General features: G+C 36.4%; 1 protein-coding gene and 1 long non-coding RNA gene across 2 annotated transcripts in view; both read right to left on the bottom strand.

Annotated features, from left to right (window-relative positions):
• The window catches only part of LOC306858963, a 1,377,007-nt gene that overhangs the window by 492,497 nt on the left and 865,301 nt on the right, over positions 1-19,209 (bottom strand). The gene's annotated exons all lie outside the window — the stretch shown is intronic.
• Positions 14,729-17,371, bottom strand: LOC306858479 (uncharacterized protein; the record flags this gene model as incomplete). Its single annotated transcript, XM_079399046.1, has 5 exons — positions 14,729-14,944; positions 15,033-15,438; positions 15,597-15,926; positions 16,575-16,737; positions 17,348-17,371. 4 exons carry the CDS (start codon positions 17,369-17,371, stop codon positions 15,173-15,175), a joined length of 783 nt encoding a protein of 260 aa, XP_079255172.1. The 3' UTR covers positions 14,729-14,944; positions 15,033-15,172.

Raw genomic sequence — 19,209 nt, 5'->3', positions numbered from 1 at the left:
TTTCTGTTATTGGGGTCATTCCTGTAACTGGCTTTCTGTCTGCAAAATCCCAAAATGGCCAAACGATCACCGTAAAATGGAAAGTATGTCTTTAGCTGCTCATCTGTCATGAGTTCGATGACGCTGGTATCAATCTAGAAAAAAAAAAAATTAGTTTAAATTAAATATTTGATATTTTGAGTTTACATGTCATCACACAATTTTCCCTGACCAATGGTTGGATACAAGAAATATTTAGCTGCAGTTATTGCTGCAAAATGGAGTCAGATCAATTTTCTTATATAAATGACAAAGAAAATATTCTTGTCTCATTTGTTTGATTAGGTTCTCTCGGTCTAATTGTGCAAAAAGCTGATGATGTTTTGGGTCATATTTATGCATAAATAAAGAAAATTCTTAAGGGTTTACACACTTTAAAGCAGCACTGTATGTATGTGTGTGTGTGTGTGTGTATATGTATATATATATGCATGCATTTGTCTGTTTCAGACAAGTTTTATACTCATCCTTTATATATAGAATTCAAAGTGACATTAGTTACATAGTTACAGAATCATACATTTATTCATTTTTATGGACCCTTATCACAGGCTGTGATGAAAAGAGACTGTTTCCAAAATCACTTCTCATATCGACAAATCACATGAATGAATGCAAGTGGAGTCGGTCTCAGGGGTTTCAATGTGTGGGGTGTGAGAGCATGTCAGGGAGGCGTGCAGAGTAATTATAATGAATTATTGTTTTGAACTTACTGTTTGAATTCGCTTACTGGATCCTTGGACCTTTCAGGAGTTTAATGGTTTAAAATTATGTGATCGCAAAAACCTACTTCCTATCATTTTTAAGGTTTTGTTTTTGTTATAATTTATTGATTCAAATCAACTTGTCATTAAATTCCAGATGTCATTAAATTATTATTTTCAGACAGTATGTATTTGGCTTAAAAGGAAGAGCGTTTTATAATAGATGCTGGCTGAACGTTTTAGATTAGATGGTGGTCAGTGGTTTAGTGATTCTGAATGGATCTGTATTAGTACAGGCGGTTTAGTGGTCTTTGGCTTCTCCTTGTGGTTCTGTTTGGTATCGCAGCTTGACTTGTGCTTATTTGTATTGAAAACATTTAATTAATTAATTAATTATTGATTGATTGTGGCACTATACATACACACACACACACACACACACACATATATATATATATATATATATATATACACAGTGTATTGTTTAATTAATTAATTAAACGTTTTCAATACAAATGAGCACAAGTCAAACTGTGATACCAAACAGAACCACAAGGAGAAGCCAAAGACCACTAAACCGCCTGTACTAATGCTTCTTTTTTTCACTTCAAGCACTGTATATATAGGCTATAATCACTAATTTAACAGTCAGTCTGCATTGTCACGATTTTACTATCATTTTATCTGTACTAAAATTATTACGAGAAAGTTTCTCATTATTACGAGAAAATAAGTCATTATTACGAGAAAGTTTCTCATTATTATGAGAAAATACGTCATTATTACGATAAAATAATTCATTATTACGTGAAAGTTTCTCATTATTACGAGAAAAGACATTACGAGAAAATAAGTCATTATTACGAGAAAGTTTCTCATTATTACGAGAAAAGTCATTACGAGAAAATAAGTCATTATTACGAGAAAGTTTCTCATTATTACGAGAAAAGTCATTACGAGAAAATAAGTCATTATTACGAGAAAGTTTCTCATTATTACGAGAAAATAACTCATTATTACGAGAAAATAAGTCATTATTACGAGAAAGTTTCTCATTATTACGAGAAAATAACTAATTATTACGAGAAAATAAGTCATTATTACGAGAAAGTTTCTCATTATTACGAGAAAATAAGTCATTATTACGAGAAAATACGTCATTATTACGAGAAAATAAGTCATTATTACGAGAAAGTTTCTCATTATTACGAGAAAATAAGTCATTATTACGAGAAAATACGTCATTATTAAGAGAAAATAAGTCATTATTTCTGAGACTGGAAAATTTTAGCAGTAGCCAAGCAGAAAGCATCAGGCAAACTAAATCTGAATTTAAATAAGTTATTTTGAATCTTAAAACTCTTTCAGATTGCGGTTAATCTTTAACTTAAAATGGAATTTAAAACATTGGCTAATCTTGTAAAAGTTGCACATAAATGTTAGAAGGCCTATAATTCGATGAGGTTAAAGAGTTAAACGTGCAATTATCGGACTCCCCAGAGATGAGCAAACACTGAAAAAAACTAAACAGAAAAAGCCTACATTTGTAACGAGTCCGGCCTCTGTGGTTCCCCCTGACCGTCACCAGAGGTCACTATCACCCAAGTATTGACTTTTCTCTCTGAACTCCATTTCCCATCATCCCTTCCCTGACTCTGATTGCTAGCTCACCTGATGCTCATCTATGAGACTACTTAAGCCACACACACTCATCGCGAAGTCTTGTTTTGTCCCGGCTGACCCTTCTGAGCGGTCTCATCATTAGTATTGTTTTTGGCGGCCTATTTTAGTTTTAGTCTAATTTTTGTGTGAAGCTGTCATTTTAGTTTTTATTAGTTTTAGTCACGTTCATACTCTTTTTAGTCTAGTCAAGTTTCAGTCAACTAAAAGTCTGAGCATTTTAGTCTCATTTTAGTCAGAATTATCCATGACTATTTTCGTCTAGTGTTAGTCGACGAAAACTGCATTTTAGTCTCTTTTTAGTAATGCAATTCTATTTAACTCATTCAATGTAGTATAAGTATCTAGCTAGTAGTATAGACGAAACCAAAATTTTCTTTTAGCCAAACCCATTTCAAACAAGGCTATCTTATTATATTATTGTTTAACACATCCATTCCAGACAAGGAAGACGCTCTGAATTGAATTTACAACATGTATTTTACCAACCAAACACGTGAACTTTGTTTGTTGTCGTCTTCTAAATAATGCCGCGAGTGGGGCTTGAGGAAGTGACGTCGCCTGCGTCTGCGCAGTCAGAGACACAGGAAACAGAAATACTGCAAAATAATAATAATAACGCGACTAAACGAGACGAAATAACGTTATAACCTTTCATTTCGTCTCGTTTTGGTCAACGAAGATGAAAGACATTTTAGCATAGTTTTTCATTCGCAAACCTCATTTAGTCATTTCGTCACATGATAGAGGTTCGTAGATAACGATAGTCAATTTTCATTGACGAAAGCAACACTACTCCTCATTCTCTGTTGGATTATTGTGTTTGACTCTGGACTGTTTCTCTCGTTTTGGATTGATATCTGCCTGCCTTGATACTCTGCTCTTGTCTCACCTTTGATATCCCTCTTACCGTTACCGACCATTGCCTGTATGACTGTTAACTTTTTATTAAAAGCTGCAAATGGATCCTCACTCCGTTGACTCTTCATTACAACATTATGCTATTGTATGTATGGACGATCAGTCATGATCATTCTGAGAAATAACTGATACAAAGTTTCATGTGAACTCTGATAGTATTTATATAATTTATTGTGGGAATGTATAAGATTGTAATTGTTATCATACCTTGTAAACAAAATAACCGATTAAGGATGCAAGTATGACCTCGCTCCTGTCTTTTTGTTAAGAATTCATAAACGTACACTCTTATACGAAAAGGTTCAAAAACTAACCTTTTGAGGTTCCTGGAGATTGCAACTGTTGCATTTTTTAACCTTTTTGAAAAGGTTCTAATTGGAACCTTCACTTAAAGGGGCATTAATGACCCCCATGGGTTCCTGTTTTTTAATATTTTTCTAGATAGCAATAACATTATTGTTATTGTTGTTATCATTATTATACATTACTAATCCAATTTCACTATAGAGACAGAACACCGCGATGGTCTATAAACTGTTTAATACATATGCATTACAAACAAACCAACAAACACATAAATAAACAACAATCAACATCATGCATTTATATACATATACATTAATTTAATAAAAAAAACTGGCCATTGTGGCTGGCATATTGGTTTTGGCATTATGATACATTAAACAGTTTTCAATGAATGTCAGGGTGTCTCTCAACTTTGAAGCATATTCAGTGTTGAAAATGAAGTGTAGAGCCGTGTTCACATCGTCGACTTCTCAGACCTCCTCCTTTATAAACAGCAGTGTTGGGTGTATGTGGTTCCTAAACAAGGAGAAAATAATGTTATACTATAACAATGTTTGGTAGTTAAAGTGAAATTTATTGTTACTTTTTTAATTAAGAATAAAGAAATGAGTCCGTAATAAATCTTTTGACTATTTCTGAACCTGTCAGTGTAATAGAGGCTTTGAAAAGAAAGATAAGGCAGTGTACACTATATTATCAACATAATAAAGATAATAGAGAGGGTGGCAAGGAGTCATTAAAAACTACATTTATGATTTTTTTGGTTGCAAGAATCCCTTACTAATATTACAAGTTTACATCAGTGAGAAATTCATTCTAAATATAACAAAATTGTAATCACAAGTATATTACCCATTAAAGGGATATTTTGTCGCCCTTTTTCTTCTGCAGAACACAAAATAAGATATTTTTAAGAATATTAAAGAATGTCCATATGATAAGAATCACTGGGGCCCCGAGCAAACTTTGAAGTTGGCTTGAGAAAGTCTGACCGATTAGAAGTACGTAGTTTTAAAAGCTGACAGATTGAAGGTGTTCAGTTAAAGAAGTCTGAAGTTTGAATAAACGGTAGCTTGTACAGCTTGTAGCTGAATATTTTAAGGCCATGAAGTCTATCACATAGATGGCTACCGGTTGGATAGAAGTTTGAAGGCTTTCAGTTTGAAATTATTGCAGCCTTGGTGATCATAAGAGTCTTAAAAAGCATTACAAATTAAGGTTTGTGTTTTTGAATTCATCTGTCATAGTGAGGTATAAATACAGACAGCATTAGTGATTGTGCAATGAAAAAGTAAAAATTTAAATAAATTTGAACAAGAACAAATTTATTTATTAAATCGAGTGAACATAAATGGGCATTAGCATAAGAACAAATAACGAATAATGTCAAATAATTAACTATTATACAAATGTATATTGTATAAGTGTAACTATTATACTATATATATATATATATATATATATATATATATATATATATATATATATATATATATATATATATATATATATATATCTATGACTACAGCAAAACTGATTTTCTGAACCAATACTGATTAGTCTAGAAAACTATGAGTACAGCAAAACTGATTCACTGAACTGAAATGCCCGGGTCGGGTGTTGCTATTTGGTTTCTAGCGTACCTGGGGTGGTTGCTAGGGGTTGCTAAGTGGTTGCTAATGTACCCAGGTCGGTTGCTAGGGTGCCCAGGGTGGTTGTGAAGTGACATACTGCCAAGTATGGTGACCCATACTCGGAATTCGTGCTCTGTATTTAACCCATCCAACGTGCACACACACACAGCAGTGAACACACACAGAGCAGTGGGCAGCCATTTATGCTGCGGCGCCCGGGGAGCAGTTGGGGGTTCGGTGCCTTGCTCAAGGGCACCTCAGTCGTGGTATTGAGGGTGGAGAGAGCGCTGGACATTCACTCCCCCCACCTACAATCCCTGCCGGCCCGAGACTCCCTTTGGATTACGAGTCCGACTCTCTAACCATTAGGCCACGACTTCCCCAAACAGTTAAGGTGCTGCTAAGGTACCCGAGGTGGTTGCTAGGGTGTTGCTATGCGGTTGCTAGGGTACCTGGGGTGGTTGCTATGCAGTTGCTAAGGTACTCTGAGTGGTTGCTAAGGTGTTGCTATGCGGTTGCTAGGGTAATCGGGGTGGTTGCTAAGGTCTGGCTATGTGGTTGCTAAGGTACTCTGAGTGATTACTAAGGTGTTGCTAGGCTACTCAGGGTGGTTGCTAGGTTGGTTTGGATAGTTGCTATAGTGTTGCTAAATAGATAGATAGATAGATAGATAGATAGATAGATAGATAGATGAATTTGAATGGGTTAGAAATGTAGTGCATAGAAGGGAGTCTCAAAGGATTCTGGGAGTTTAAGTTTGAATTTTGAATATGAAATTTTAAAGGATGTACAGCTGTAAAATATGAAGATAGCCTACTGAACAGTTTATTTTTAGGGGTAAGAATTTCACCCTCTCAATTTAACACATACTAGCTTCTTGTTCATTTATGAACATAAAACTGAACTTTGATTTTTGTGATTTTTAATTTGTGTTCTAAAAATTTAAAACAACATGGTGATTTGGGTGTAAACACCAGTTGCTGGTTATGTATTTAGCTATCTCACGCTTGAAAAGTGATCCCTCTACTGACTAAACATGTTAACGAAACGGTTTGTCACATTCCTGGCCAGATGACAAGACTTCTCCGAGCTCAGGACTCTGCTCCACGCTGTTTCTGACAACAACATCCTCCCCATTCAGAGTGGAGCCAAGAAAGGGGGAAGTGTGTGTGTGTGTGTGTGTGTGTGTGTTAGGGGTGTGCCCCAAGCCGAATACCTTATTCGGAAAGGCACGGATAATGGCTTCAAAACGAATAACGAATTTATCCGAATAACATAAAAACATATTCTGCAGACACAATCACATGTTTTCCGGAACAGCACTACATCAGTGAGGTCTGCGATTTAAGATTTGTGCAATAATAATGGCTACTGCTTTGATAGAGTTTGACACAGTTTCATACAGATAATATCATGGAGATCATTGCGTTTGTCTAACGAATGTGGTCTCCTCAGCAGGGGCGCCGTGGAAAGTTAGGACGATTCTAAGGGCTTCGGCCAATTTTTCCATCATAGTTCAGACGCGGGCCGGGCCTCGGGCCTGTTTTAGGCTTCTCCTTATTTTTATATTTTAGACATCCATCAATTAGTGATGAAAAAATTGCCGCGCTGGAAACAACACGAGAGCATGCCGCGACTGAGAGCGGCTCGACGGAGTCCCGCAGCAGCAGAGAGCCGTCAGCAGCTGAAGAGTTCTGCTTCAAATACACGCAATAAAGCTTTCCGTAAAGCCCCAGCAAAAGTAATTACCATCAATGTGTCCGGGCGATATTTTAATCTACTAATAAACAAGTGTTTTCTGTGTCAGTGTCGCAAATATGAAGATGATGATGATCCTGACTCGCCATCTCCTCATTAGATGTGCCTTTAGAGAGAAATGCATCTTAACGGATTATAATGAAAGAGTTTTTGTTTTTTCGATTTGATTTATTTTGTTAAGAGGTAATTTAAAGCTTTCTATAGATATATTTATCATGTCTGTGAGGCATGTATTCGCTGACTTTCGATTCATTTTTGTGAAGCGCTCCTGTTCAAGACGAGACGGCAGAAAGCGCATCATGGTTTTCTTTATTTTATAAAATGATTTTATATATTTTATCAAATGTTTTGTTGATATTGTGAGTGCACACAAATAAATGTGGACCCTTTACAGTTCCGAATGATGGATTACTCTTTCTTTTATGAGCAAAAATTATAGCGTAATTTGTTTCCATTGAAAAAACTGCAATTGATTGCGCTGCTGCCTCCATGAACTACTGACGCAGCGCACATTTATCTAGCTTTAACGTTTAAACATTGTTATATGCTTGAACTGTTTTAGTATATCTATAGATTTTATTTTAGCAAGTCCTGATGATTTGAGAAGGCTAAATTGATCAAGCATGGTTATGATCACCCTGCCGGTCTGTCGTTGGCCGCTTGGTCGTTACTTTAAGAAAGAAAAATAAATTATTTAACAAACACAAAATGCTCCAAACGTTTTTTTAAATTAACTTAATAAAAAAAACGAAACTAAATATAAGTTCAAATTTTACTTTTGAACATGAAACATTTCCGGAGGTCTGGAGCTCAGCTGGCTATGGGCCTGGATGTGTAACGTGAACGAGTGTAAGCTAGCCTATATGAATGAAATGAGCGCAAGCCGCGTTGGAGTCTATGTGCGTCTCTCAGAAATTGAGTTATATCAACTAACTTGACAAAAATATCCTAAAAACGGTCCTAACATTTTTTAATACAAGACGAAGAAAAGCGATGTTTGGTTAAGGCTTTTGGAGGGTCCAAATAATTTGTTGTGCTCTGTTGATAAAATACTCGTAAATTGTACACAAACTTTCACTGGAAAACAAGAAGAATAAAGTTATTGTTCTCTTTTGATCAACATTTTTTGTAGTTTTAAATAGAACATACACTCACCTAAAGGATTATTAGGAATACCTGTTCAATTTCTCATTAATGCAATTATCTAATCAACCAATCACATGGCAGTTGCTTCAATGCATTTAGGGGTGTGGTCCTGGTCAAGACGATCTCCTGAACTCCAAACTGAATGTCAGAATGGGAAAGAAAGGTGATTTAAGCAATTTTGAGCGTGGCATGGTTGTTGGTGCCAGACGGGCCGGTCTGAGTATTTCACAATCTGCTCAGTTACTGGGATTTTCACGCACAACCATTTCTAGGGTTTACAAAGAATGGTGTGAAAAGGGAAAAACATCCAGTATGCGGCAGTCCTGTGGGCGAAAATGCCTTGTTGATGCTAGAGGTCAGAGGAGAACGGGCCGATTCAAGCTGATAGAAGAGCAACTTTGACTGAAATAACCACTCGTTACAACCGAGGTATGCAGCAAAGCATTTGTGAAGCCACAACACGCACAACCTTGAGGCGGATGGGCTACAACAGCAGAAGACCCCACCGGGTACCACTCATCTCCACTACAAATAGGAAAAAGAGGCTACAATTTGCACGAGCTCACCAAAATTGGACGGTTGAAGACTGGAAAAATGTTGCCTGGTCTGATGAGTCTCGATTTCTGTTGAGACATTCAGATGGTAGAGTCAGAATTTGGCGTAAACAGAATGAGAGCATGGATCCATCATGCCTTGTTACCACTGTGCAGGCTGGTGGTGGTGGTGTAATGGTGTGGGGGATGTTTTCTTGGCACACTTTAGGCCCCTTAGTGCCAATTGGGCATCGTTTAAATGCCACGGCCTACCTGAGCATTGTTTCTGACCATGCCCATCCCTTTATGACCACCATGTACCCCATCCTCTGATGGCTACTTCCAGCAGGATAATGCACCATGTTACTTTCTTTAGTTAGCCTACAATGCATATTTGTTAAATGAAAACTACGAATCAAACAGATTTGCTTTTAAAATGGTATTTCCATGTAATTTGACGAACTTCCGGTTTAACCCACGCCCACTTCCGGATCCATCCGAATACAGATACAGATACAAATAATTCTGATATTGTCACAGATACAGATACAAATAATGGCTCCGCTGCACACCCCTAGTGTGTGTGTAATAACAGAGCTACACTGAATGTTGGCTACTCTGAATGCAACAGCACGATCACAATCAGAAATTACATCATGAACAACTGCTCTGCTGACGTGAATGGGATCAAGTTCAACTTCACTTGTCCTTTTGACAGAATATGGGAAACATCTCCAGCAGCTGTATGGGTTTGTGGAGACAGAGCATATCACCGCCTGCCCACTAAGATGTGGTCGGGGTGTTGTTATCCAGCTTTGATGTCAGTGGGAATCACAGTATATGCAGCTCCTGGGACGAATGCGATGGCGAAGAGGGCAAGGAGACAATTGTCAACTGATTGGTATAATGGCTACAAGTTGTATAACCCATGGACTACTCCAGCAGCAAATATAGGATGGTCTGATAGGAGTAGGAACAGCAGCAGCAATTAACAAGATCAATGGATTGGCTTGGAGCGTTCTGGCACTAGCAAATCTGACTGAAACTTCACTTTCGCTGTTAAATGATGAAGTGAAACAAATAAGGGATGCGGTGGTGCAAAGCAGGCTAGCCTTGGACATGCTTACGTCGGAAAGAGGCGGTCTTTGTAAGATGCTGAATATTTCATGCTGTTTTCATTTGCCTGACTATCATGATAATGTCACAGATCTCATTAACCATATGAAGTTAGCGATAGCTACACCTCCCAAAGCAGATGATTCATGGTTTGCGTGGTTGACATCATTGTGGGGAGGTTGGAGATATTGGCTGATTCATACATGTTTACCTGCAGCATTGGAGATAATACTGCTGATTTTTATGCTACTTTGTTGTCTTCTGTGTTTTTCATCCCTGATACAGAAAGCAGTAACTAGAACCGTCACTTTGGCAAATATGCAAAGACGACCCGACAGAGTATGAAATGCCAGTTGTGCATCCAGCGCCATCCTTTGTACCAAAACCACCTATGCACCACACTGCTGATTCTGATACTGATTAAACGGACATTTCTTTAATGAAAGGGGTACAAGCAGGTCTGTATCCATGGTGTGAGGTACTGTAAACAGAAGGTTAATGAAGAGATGAGATGAGATTCCCCTCTTGCTTGCTTATGTCAAGAGATTTATATAATTTTCTCCACAAAAAAATGCCTTAAGCTTGTGATGTTTTTTTCACTTATCAGCTGAGGAAGGGGTATGTTAAAGCCTTAAAGGAGCACATACACTCGATGTTCTTATAAACATGTATCATAAAACTGGTCAAAGAATGACTAAAAGGGGGGAATTGTGAGAGAAATGTGTCATTTTATTATATTTTGCCTACATATATTTACTATCACTACCTACCACAATCAATGGTGAGTAGACACTACCTCTCCGCTGCACCTGAGCGAAGGAGATGCCATAAATCATGTAACATGACTCATATACCTGGGACATTCTACCAGAAACATTTCCACTTGTAAAAATCTTGGGATATTTTGTTTTTATTATTATTATTAAATCTGAACGTTGAGTCATATGGAGGACGTTAAACTATGAGAAACCCATATCGTGCCATCTCAGCATGTTTTTATGATTGAATAAAATTATTTTTGATACACATTTCACCCCTGTCATGGACAAATTTGTATATGTTAGAATGATTACCTAATACGTTTCTTTGATACAAATAGCATTTTCTTATTGGTCACATGTCCCTGATTGTATTTAACATGGTTTTGTAATTCCTACAAGAAATATAAGCAACACTTCGGTCAACTGCAGTACACAAAAATCACAGAATACCCACCAGGCACTCATATAGTTGTGAAAAAAAACTACCTTTACATAGGAGATTTTTACACAAACATAGCAGCGTATATTTACCCCTGCCTTCATCTACACAGTGAAAGAGATTAATTCATCAATATTTCCTCAAATAGTACATTTTTAAATCATAATTTCCTGTGTGACAGGACTGTCTTTATGGATTTATTTGATGCAGAAAAAGTTATGTTTTGTGTTAAGTTTTGATAAGCATTCTTATTGTAAATTATTCTAATAATCTTAATGTTAATGTAATATCAGACTGGTAAAGTTACTGTTACACAACCATTTAACAGTCATTAAAAGGTTACACTATTCAATTAACTTCATAATATATAAAATACATTTTACTATGGTACAGCAAATGTAATCAATAGACAATAACTGAATAGCACAATGTGAATTATATTATGGCTCAGTAACAACAGGGTAATACTATAGTAACATCTACATCATTACTTAAGAAATTACATGGTAATAGCGGAAATTGCATGTCATTTCATAGGAAATAATGTAGATATTACCATGGTATCACTGTTATTACCAAGCAATAATATGAAGTGGTATTGTGACGGTAGCCCTTTCTAACCTTGAAGGAACTGCTGCCTTTCTCGTAAGCCCAGATTTTTCTGTTGCTCTCTCCATAATGTCTTTGGTCTCGCTCATTGAACTCATGAATACTTTGCCTTCTTTCCTTTTTCTGCCTCCATCTCTCCCTTTCTTTTTGAAAATGTTTTTCCTTTCTCTCAGGGTCTGCATTTAATCGTTCATGACATTGCATTCGTCTCTCTGGAGCCATCTACCTGCCACCTGTATCAGTTGGAATAATTACAGTCATCCACTCAAAGCTAATATAGATGACAATTATATCTATATATCTATAAATGCCTATAGGTAAAAGAGGTACAAAATTAAAAAAAATTGTCTGAGCATAAAAAGCTTAAAATTTACAGTATAATGTCTATTTATTCAAATAATGTTTTACAATGTCATGTGTTAAATACATATTAAATGCAATAAAGGTAATAAAAAAGAACAATGCCATTCATTTGTAAGGCCATGTGACAGGACTGTCATGCTCCGTCACAGGGCCTGACGGTCGGTCACTTTAAACTGCTATTACTCTGCATGTTAACAGTTTTTATGCTATTAATTTTATCATTATTTTCTGGGATGTTTTAGCGTGACGGTGCCTGACCCTTTAGCTCGTCCTCCTCAAAAAAAAAAAAAAAACATACAAAAACAAGCTTAAAAAAAAAAAAAAGAAAATACCTCTATGCAAATACATTTTTAGAATCAACTGCATTTAGATTTTTTTTCCCCCATAGTGCCACAAACTGGAGAGAGAATGCTGTTCTGGGCACTATGTTTATCTGGGAAAAGTTTGACATGTCAATAAAAATTGGAAAATGACTACAAAATGTGTGATTTAAGAATTTAAGATCTAAGAATGACAAGTTTGTAGGGTCAATTTCCAGGAAACATAGAAGTGATTAATTCTTTACCTTTAATACACTAAGACTGTAAATGTTACAGAAGCAAACTTGAAAATACTCCATGGGTATTTTTTTTTTTTTTTAAAGCAACTGAAATATTTTGACTTATTTTTCACACAATATATGCAAACTTTTGATTTTAAATATTGTACATTAATTTATATTAGTGTAAACCATTACGCCCTTGTTTAAAAAAAAAAATCACTGTAATTAACATTTATTGCTGCATCAGGTTAACCCCACAATACAATCTGTTGTTGCACTTTTATATTGAGTGGGGACAAATACATCTTCTGTAGATTCTGTCCATTCACCACAAGAACCCGGAAGATCCTGTCATGAATGACCATATATGGACAAGTAAGCGTGACCCCTCTGCTCAACTGAGTTGCCATCGACTTTGAAGTTCCCTTGGCACTCGCCGAACTCGCTGTGATTGGACTATCTTTTAACCCAAATTAAAAAATGTAGCCAAGTACGTTTTGCTGTTATTATTACGTCAGTAATACATTCAGTTAACAATGCAGTGTTGCTAAGTTGTGAGAAATTACCACTTTCCTGAGATCGTAACCCTAACCCTGAACAAACTACAAATACCAGCACTGCGTTCTATCAATAGAATGGCAGAGGCTCATGGGTAATGTAGTTTAAAATGTTTAATAAAATGAGGGAAATTACTATCTTTTTTTAACAAAGGGTTATCTAAACAAGGAAAGACGAAATGACTAGACTTAACTAGAACTAGAAACTAGGCTCCGTAAATATTGAATATATATGCAACGCACATATATAAGGGACTCAATACAGATAAAGAACAACATATGGTAAATATTATGCTATACAGAGAGCATGAAAACGATAATAAACAATAATCACAGTACACCTATACCTTTGCAGTGCAGTACGGTATGAATTAGTGCAAACAGAATATCAGGGTGCAGAATAATAGTCCAGTCAGTATAAGTGATGGAGTGCAGTGCATATGAGGTTGGTGGGGTATTTGAGAGGAAGGTCTGTAAGGAAAGTTATTATTAACACCTAAAATAAGGATGCGTTCATTAAAGCAAATCAGTTATAGCTAAATGTCTTCAAAATTACTGTGAAGAGTTGAATCATATTGAAGGACTTGTTCAGCCTCATTGGCAGCTTTGAGTTCAAGTTCCCTGTTAATTCTAGCAGCTGATAAAATTGGTCAAAATTATGAGATTTAAAAATGTCACGATGAAGCACAGAAAGAGAGAGAGAGAGCAAAAACTATGTGTAAATGAATTATGGATTACAGTTCAGAAAAATAGGAAAAAGTGATGACTTTTACAAGAGATGGAGTATGTGATCTAATGTAACTGCAAGACAGAAAGACATTTACTGCTTTAACTACAAATACCACTATGGTTACTGTGGTAAAACCATTTTAACCCTTAAATGCATACCTCGGGTCTTTAGCGACCCGGGAAATAATTCTCTACCCTCTCCCTCCTTCATATTTTAAAGTTAGACATCAACTTTCTTAGTATTCCTCAATCTATTCATTAGAAACAATATAACAAGAAAAAAATGGTCTAATATACAAGAGTGCCTGTTTTCTGATTAATGTTTTGTAAAAGGTTTATAGGGTCGCTAGAGACCCGAGGCATGTAAATGTGTAAGTATTTTATTCGGTGCAACTGTATTTATATATCTGATGACTCGATACATGCAATGCATCTTTTGTTCCTCAAGGGAGCACCGTTTGATACACAATGATGACGTGGTGTTTCACTCATAATTACTGCAGACATCAAACAAACGAATATCATCAGCAAAAAATGAATTGTTATATGGTGTTCTGCCTTGGTTTCTCCGGGGCTTTTCGAAGTTACCGTTGAGACCACCCATTACTTGGAAAAACAACTAAATTGACACTTATGTACATGATAAAGGATGTCCTAAAAATATCATTACCTCATTTTTGACCAAAATCGAAGTTACAGTCTTTTGCCTTTGCACGGCAGTATAGTTTTAATATGACTGACTTTGTGAATTTTTGCCCCTCACTTTGAATGGGCATGACGCCTCTGATCTCCATGGTTAGCCTGGTTTTACTCTTCCTGCTTTTCCTTGCTTGAGAAATTGTCCAATGAATGTTGTGCAGCCAACAAATTTCACAAAGTCTCAAGCTATTTTGAAGAGGGGAACTTTATTTTATTTCAGCAAATGTCATTTAGGGTCTAAAATGACCTCAAACATCACAAGAACATTGTTCATATTGTAATAACATAAAGAGTGTATTAAAAAAAATATGTAAGTGTGTCTAATCATGTAAAAAAACAAGATCAGCTGCTGGTCTCATGAATCTTCTGCTGTCTGCTCATGCCATTTTCTGATCTTCCTGTGTCTTTCCTAAAAGTATCACATTATCATCATCATCATCTTCACACTCTTAATATTTGAATGTCAATCCATAATGGTGATCATAAATGTCTCTCACTTGACATGTGTCTCATGTAGATGTGAAAACCTTCTAACAGACCCAACAGAAGCATCAGCTGAAAACACCAGACCAGCACAAAGACCACAGACACTGAACACACTGAACACAAACACATCAATCAATCAATGTTGGGTTGTTCATATCTGTAGATGAACAGCAATCATCTCACCAGGACAGGATTTCACACTAATGGTCTTCTGTCCGTGACTGATGTGGTTCTTCACACTGCAGCTGATGTTTCCATCATTTCCCTCATCCAAATCAATGCTACTGTTTTCATCCATCAGTGGATCTCCATTCAGAGTCCATCTGTAGAGGAGCTGATCCCCCTCAGAGGAGCAGGACGCCCTCATCACCCCACTGGAGGAGCAGCTGATTGACACTTCCACTGAGCCAATAGGAGCTGGAGGGACAGTCACATGACAAACACTGGAGAATGTTGCTCTTCCACACTACTCCTAATACTATTTGAGTATGTAGTGTGTGTGCTACAAGAAAAAAAACTTCAGCGATTCAACTGATTAATTTGCACGAGAATGAGTGTGATGAGAGTTTCTGTACCTTCAACATTCACTTGAAGTTCTCTAGATGTTTCTGTGCCGTCTGAGTCAACAAGCGTAAATCTGTATATCCCCGAATCTGCTCTGATCACACGGTTTATTATCAGAATCCCATTAATGACTGTAACTTCAGATCTGTTATTATAAAGATCACAACCACTCATCCTGCCATATTTTATCCTACAAACTGGATCGTCGTGTATGTCGTTTATTCTCTTTATTAACAACAGGCAATAGTCACTAGTATCCAGCACCATGAGCAGATTGAATTTGTCTCCAAGAGCTGCATAACAGGGATCAGACTGATCAAACCTGCAGAACCAATCCAGACCTAAAGAACAAATTATTTGAGATTAATATTCTTGATCCATATCTCCCAAAATTTAAAAACTTCCATCTCGCATATTAATGCACTGACAATTTTTTTTAGTTGAACTGATGTAACTAAAGAAGTTAAATTAAATTTAGTTTTTTTAGTATGTTACAATTTACAGCTTTTAAAGTGTGCTTTTGAATAAATGGAAAAGCCCATTTGTGTTTCTTGTTAAATTCCGTTAATTTTAAAAAGTTTCTGTGGCATTGTATGTTTACATGCAATCAACAAGATGTTATTTGTAGCTGTGTTGGCGTAAATACTGCATTCTGAGTGGCTGGCCACAACCAGACCACAGCCTTTAACCTATAGCACAATGGCAACCACATAAACTTCAGCATAACAGAAACTCTTTTGAATGTGAAGTATAATGGAACATTCAGCTCTGATGGGCCTTCCCTTTTACATAAAAATGCATGAAATAATCTTTAATTATAACATTTACTCTCCTGGCCAGATTGAGTTAATGCAACAGAAATGATTCACGAAAACTGAAATACAGATGTTTCAGTCGTTGTCAGTTGTGACAAAATGTTACATTTGAAGATCACATCAGAAAAGTTTTCATCAGCATTATAAGATGAGTTTGATGTGAAAGTGACTCACATGCAGCAGTTTGCAGCAGCAGCAGCAGTCCAATGATGATCATTTCTCCACAGTTGGCTTTCCAGAAGAGCCCAATCCCATCAGAAGAGTCAGATCGTGTCTCACGCAGCGTCTTCACCGACAGACAGCAGCTCTGTCTCTGACACATCAGGAAATTATCTGACTGTTACAAAGAAAGACGAGGAAATTTTTCAGAGCTGCTCAATGTGATGTCAGAGGATGCAATTCTAAAGAAAGAAAAAAACAACAAAGTAAATTCAACAGTTTTAGATCTTTTTGGTCTGACTTTTTTGAGACAAACTCAACGGAGCAACTGTATCCCATCAATACAGCTGCTGGGGCTCTCCACTTTCTCTCTTTTTTTCTCTCATAGTAGCTGACTGTTGATTATATGTTTTGCGTGTCACTTTCTTTTCTTTTTTTTTGAGTAGGTCATCCAAGACACTATGGGAAATATCTTCATCCTATAAATGACTCTTTCAAAGGCCAGTGAAGGCATACTGCCAGTTAGTAACATGTTTATTATCTCTCATGTAGAGCTCGCATCACTTGTACAGTATTGACCCGAATATAAGACAATGTTTTTTTCTTGGAACTACATCTGAAAAAAACGTGGTTGTCTTATATTCAGGGTCTAGACTTTGACATGTCAATAATACACCCAAAACAATAGGTGACGCCAAATACACGTAAAACGAGTGTGCCATGAAATACGTAAAGTAATGTGTTTTGTAAAGATCGCGAGTGAAACCAAAAGAAAAAGAAATGCTTACAGCGGCATGATTCGTGTCCGTCATGTTAGCCTGATGGGACCAAACTTCCTCTGTAAGTGATTTTAAAACGTAAGACAGAACCAAGACTTGAAGACTACAATAAGAGTTCACTTATACTGTTTTTTTTAAGTTATATTTATGGGCTTTTATGCCTTTTAAAGTACACATGAAATCGAAATTGACTATTTATTTTGTTTGCGCACATTTGCTATTTTTGTGGTGAACAATTCATCCATACAAGTCAATCCACCAAAAAAAAATAGTTTGCCTTCGTAATCTTTGATCCAAATCTGAAAATGCACCTCCCCTCTAAAACGACGGGCCTTCTCTGATGACGTCAGTTTGACGGCTTGGGCATGAGCATAACATCCTTAATCACGCCCATCCAACTGTCAGTGTCCTATGAGCTTTGACAGCGTATGAAGGAAAAACCGTGCAACTAACACAGAAATGGCGATGTAGCAAATTAGCTCAAATGGGAAATGTACATAAATAATTACAACATTTAATTGCAAGGCAGGATCAGAAACTCATGTAATTTGTGCACAAGAGTTTTATTAACTAAACACTAACACAAACTAGTCCAACAAACAAACATACAATCACTCATACATGGGAAAGGGCAAATGAGAGTTGATGGATGAAACATTAGGAAACCAGAGAATGAAGCTGGGTCAATATCACTATAAAGTGCCCTTTGTTGTCCCCATCACAATCATGGAGTTATTTTGGCCATTTTGTGTAATAATACTATTCTGGTTGGATACAAGTAATGTATAAGTACTTATACACTTTTGTTGCAATAATAGCTGCATTCAAGTTGGTTTTCTTTATTTTATTCCACTTTCTTCTAATGCATCTCTTGTGTCCCTCATGCTGGACAGCAGACATCAACCAAGGCTATTAATGATAAAATAACACATAATCAAACAAATTTCCACTTTCCCTTATTGTTGCCATTAGTTAATAGCAAATAAAAAAGGTATTTGCCATTTTATTTGTATTTTTACAAAAATATCTTCAATTTAATATGCGTCCCTGAACTTAATGTCCACCCTGTCATTATGGGTCACTTGGCCCTTTAATTACTAACATGATGCAATCAGTGACATCATCACCAGAATGCTGACATATTTGAACTGAGATCAGACCAACAGCACCAAGAAGAGTAAGTACTTCCTCTTATTTTTCATGTTTATCATCATTATATGTTCATTGTTTGATGTGGTCACGCATAACATGTCCACCCTGTCAGCGTGAACATCTGAAAAGTAAATATTTGTTTTCTCCAAAAGTTTAGGTATATTTGTCAAAATACTTCAAAGTCACCTTCAGGTTAGCTGGTTATGCTAGCTAGTGTCCCACCATGTGCTTAATAAAAGCAGAATAGCTAAAATTGTCCATCAACCGCTGAGATGGGTAACATAAGACTACGTATCACATTTAATGACAATTTGTTAAGACAAAAGGGCACAGTATACATCTGTTCTTTTATGACTCTGTTTAAGTGTGTTATTATTGGCACTTCTGTGTCTCTTCCTTCAGTTGTCCTCCCTGTCATGTTACCGTCCACCCCGTCATATGTCATTGTCCACCCTGTCATATGCACTTTAACTGAAAAAAGTCTTTATACAAATGACAATCTTTAGCATTTGTTCTTTTAGGAACATTTAAGGATAAATTGGTTTTGGATAAATTCTGGTCAGATATGTATCCTATCTTATTTTTTACTTTAAATGGTATTTAACTCGGGCAGAGCTCTGATAGCAGAACATAGTTTTTTGTTATTTCCAACGTTTTTGAAGTTCTTTCCAATTTTTAAAAAAAATATATAAGAGAAGGGACAGAAATATTTTCCAAAG

This window comes from Barbus barbus (genome assembly GCF_936440315.1).
Source record: "Barbus barbus genome assembly, chromosome: 39".
In the NCBI taxonomy this organism is placed as follows: domain Eukaryota; kingdom Metazoa; phylum Chordata; class Actinopteri; order Cypriniformes; family Cyprinidae; genus Barbus; species Barbus barbus.
Note: the sequence above shows the minus strand (reverse complement) of the source record. Positions and strands in the feature narration are given on the sequence as shown.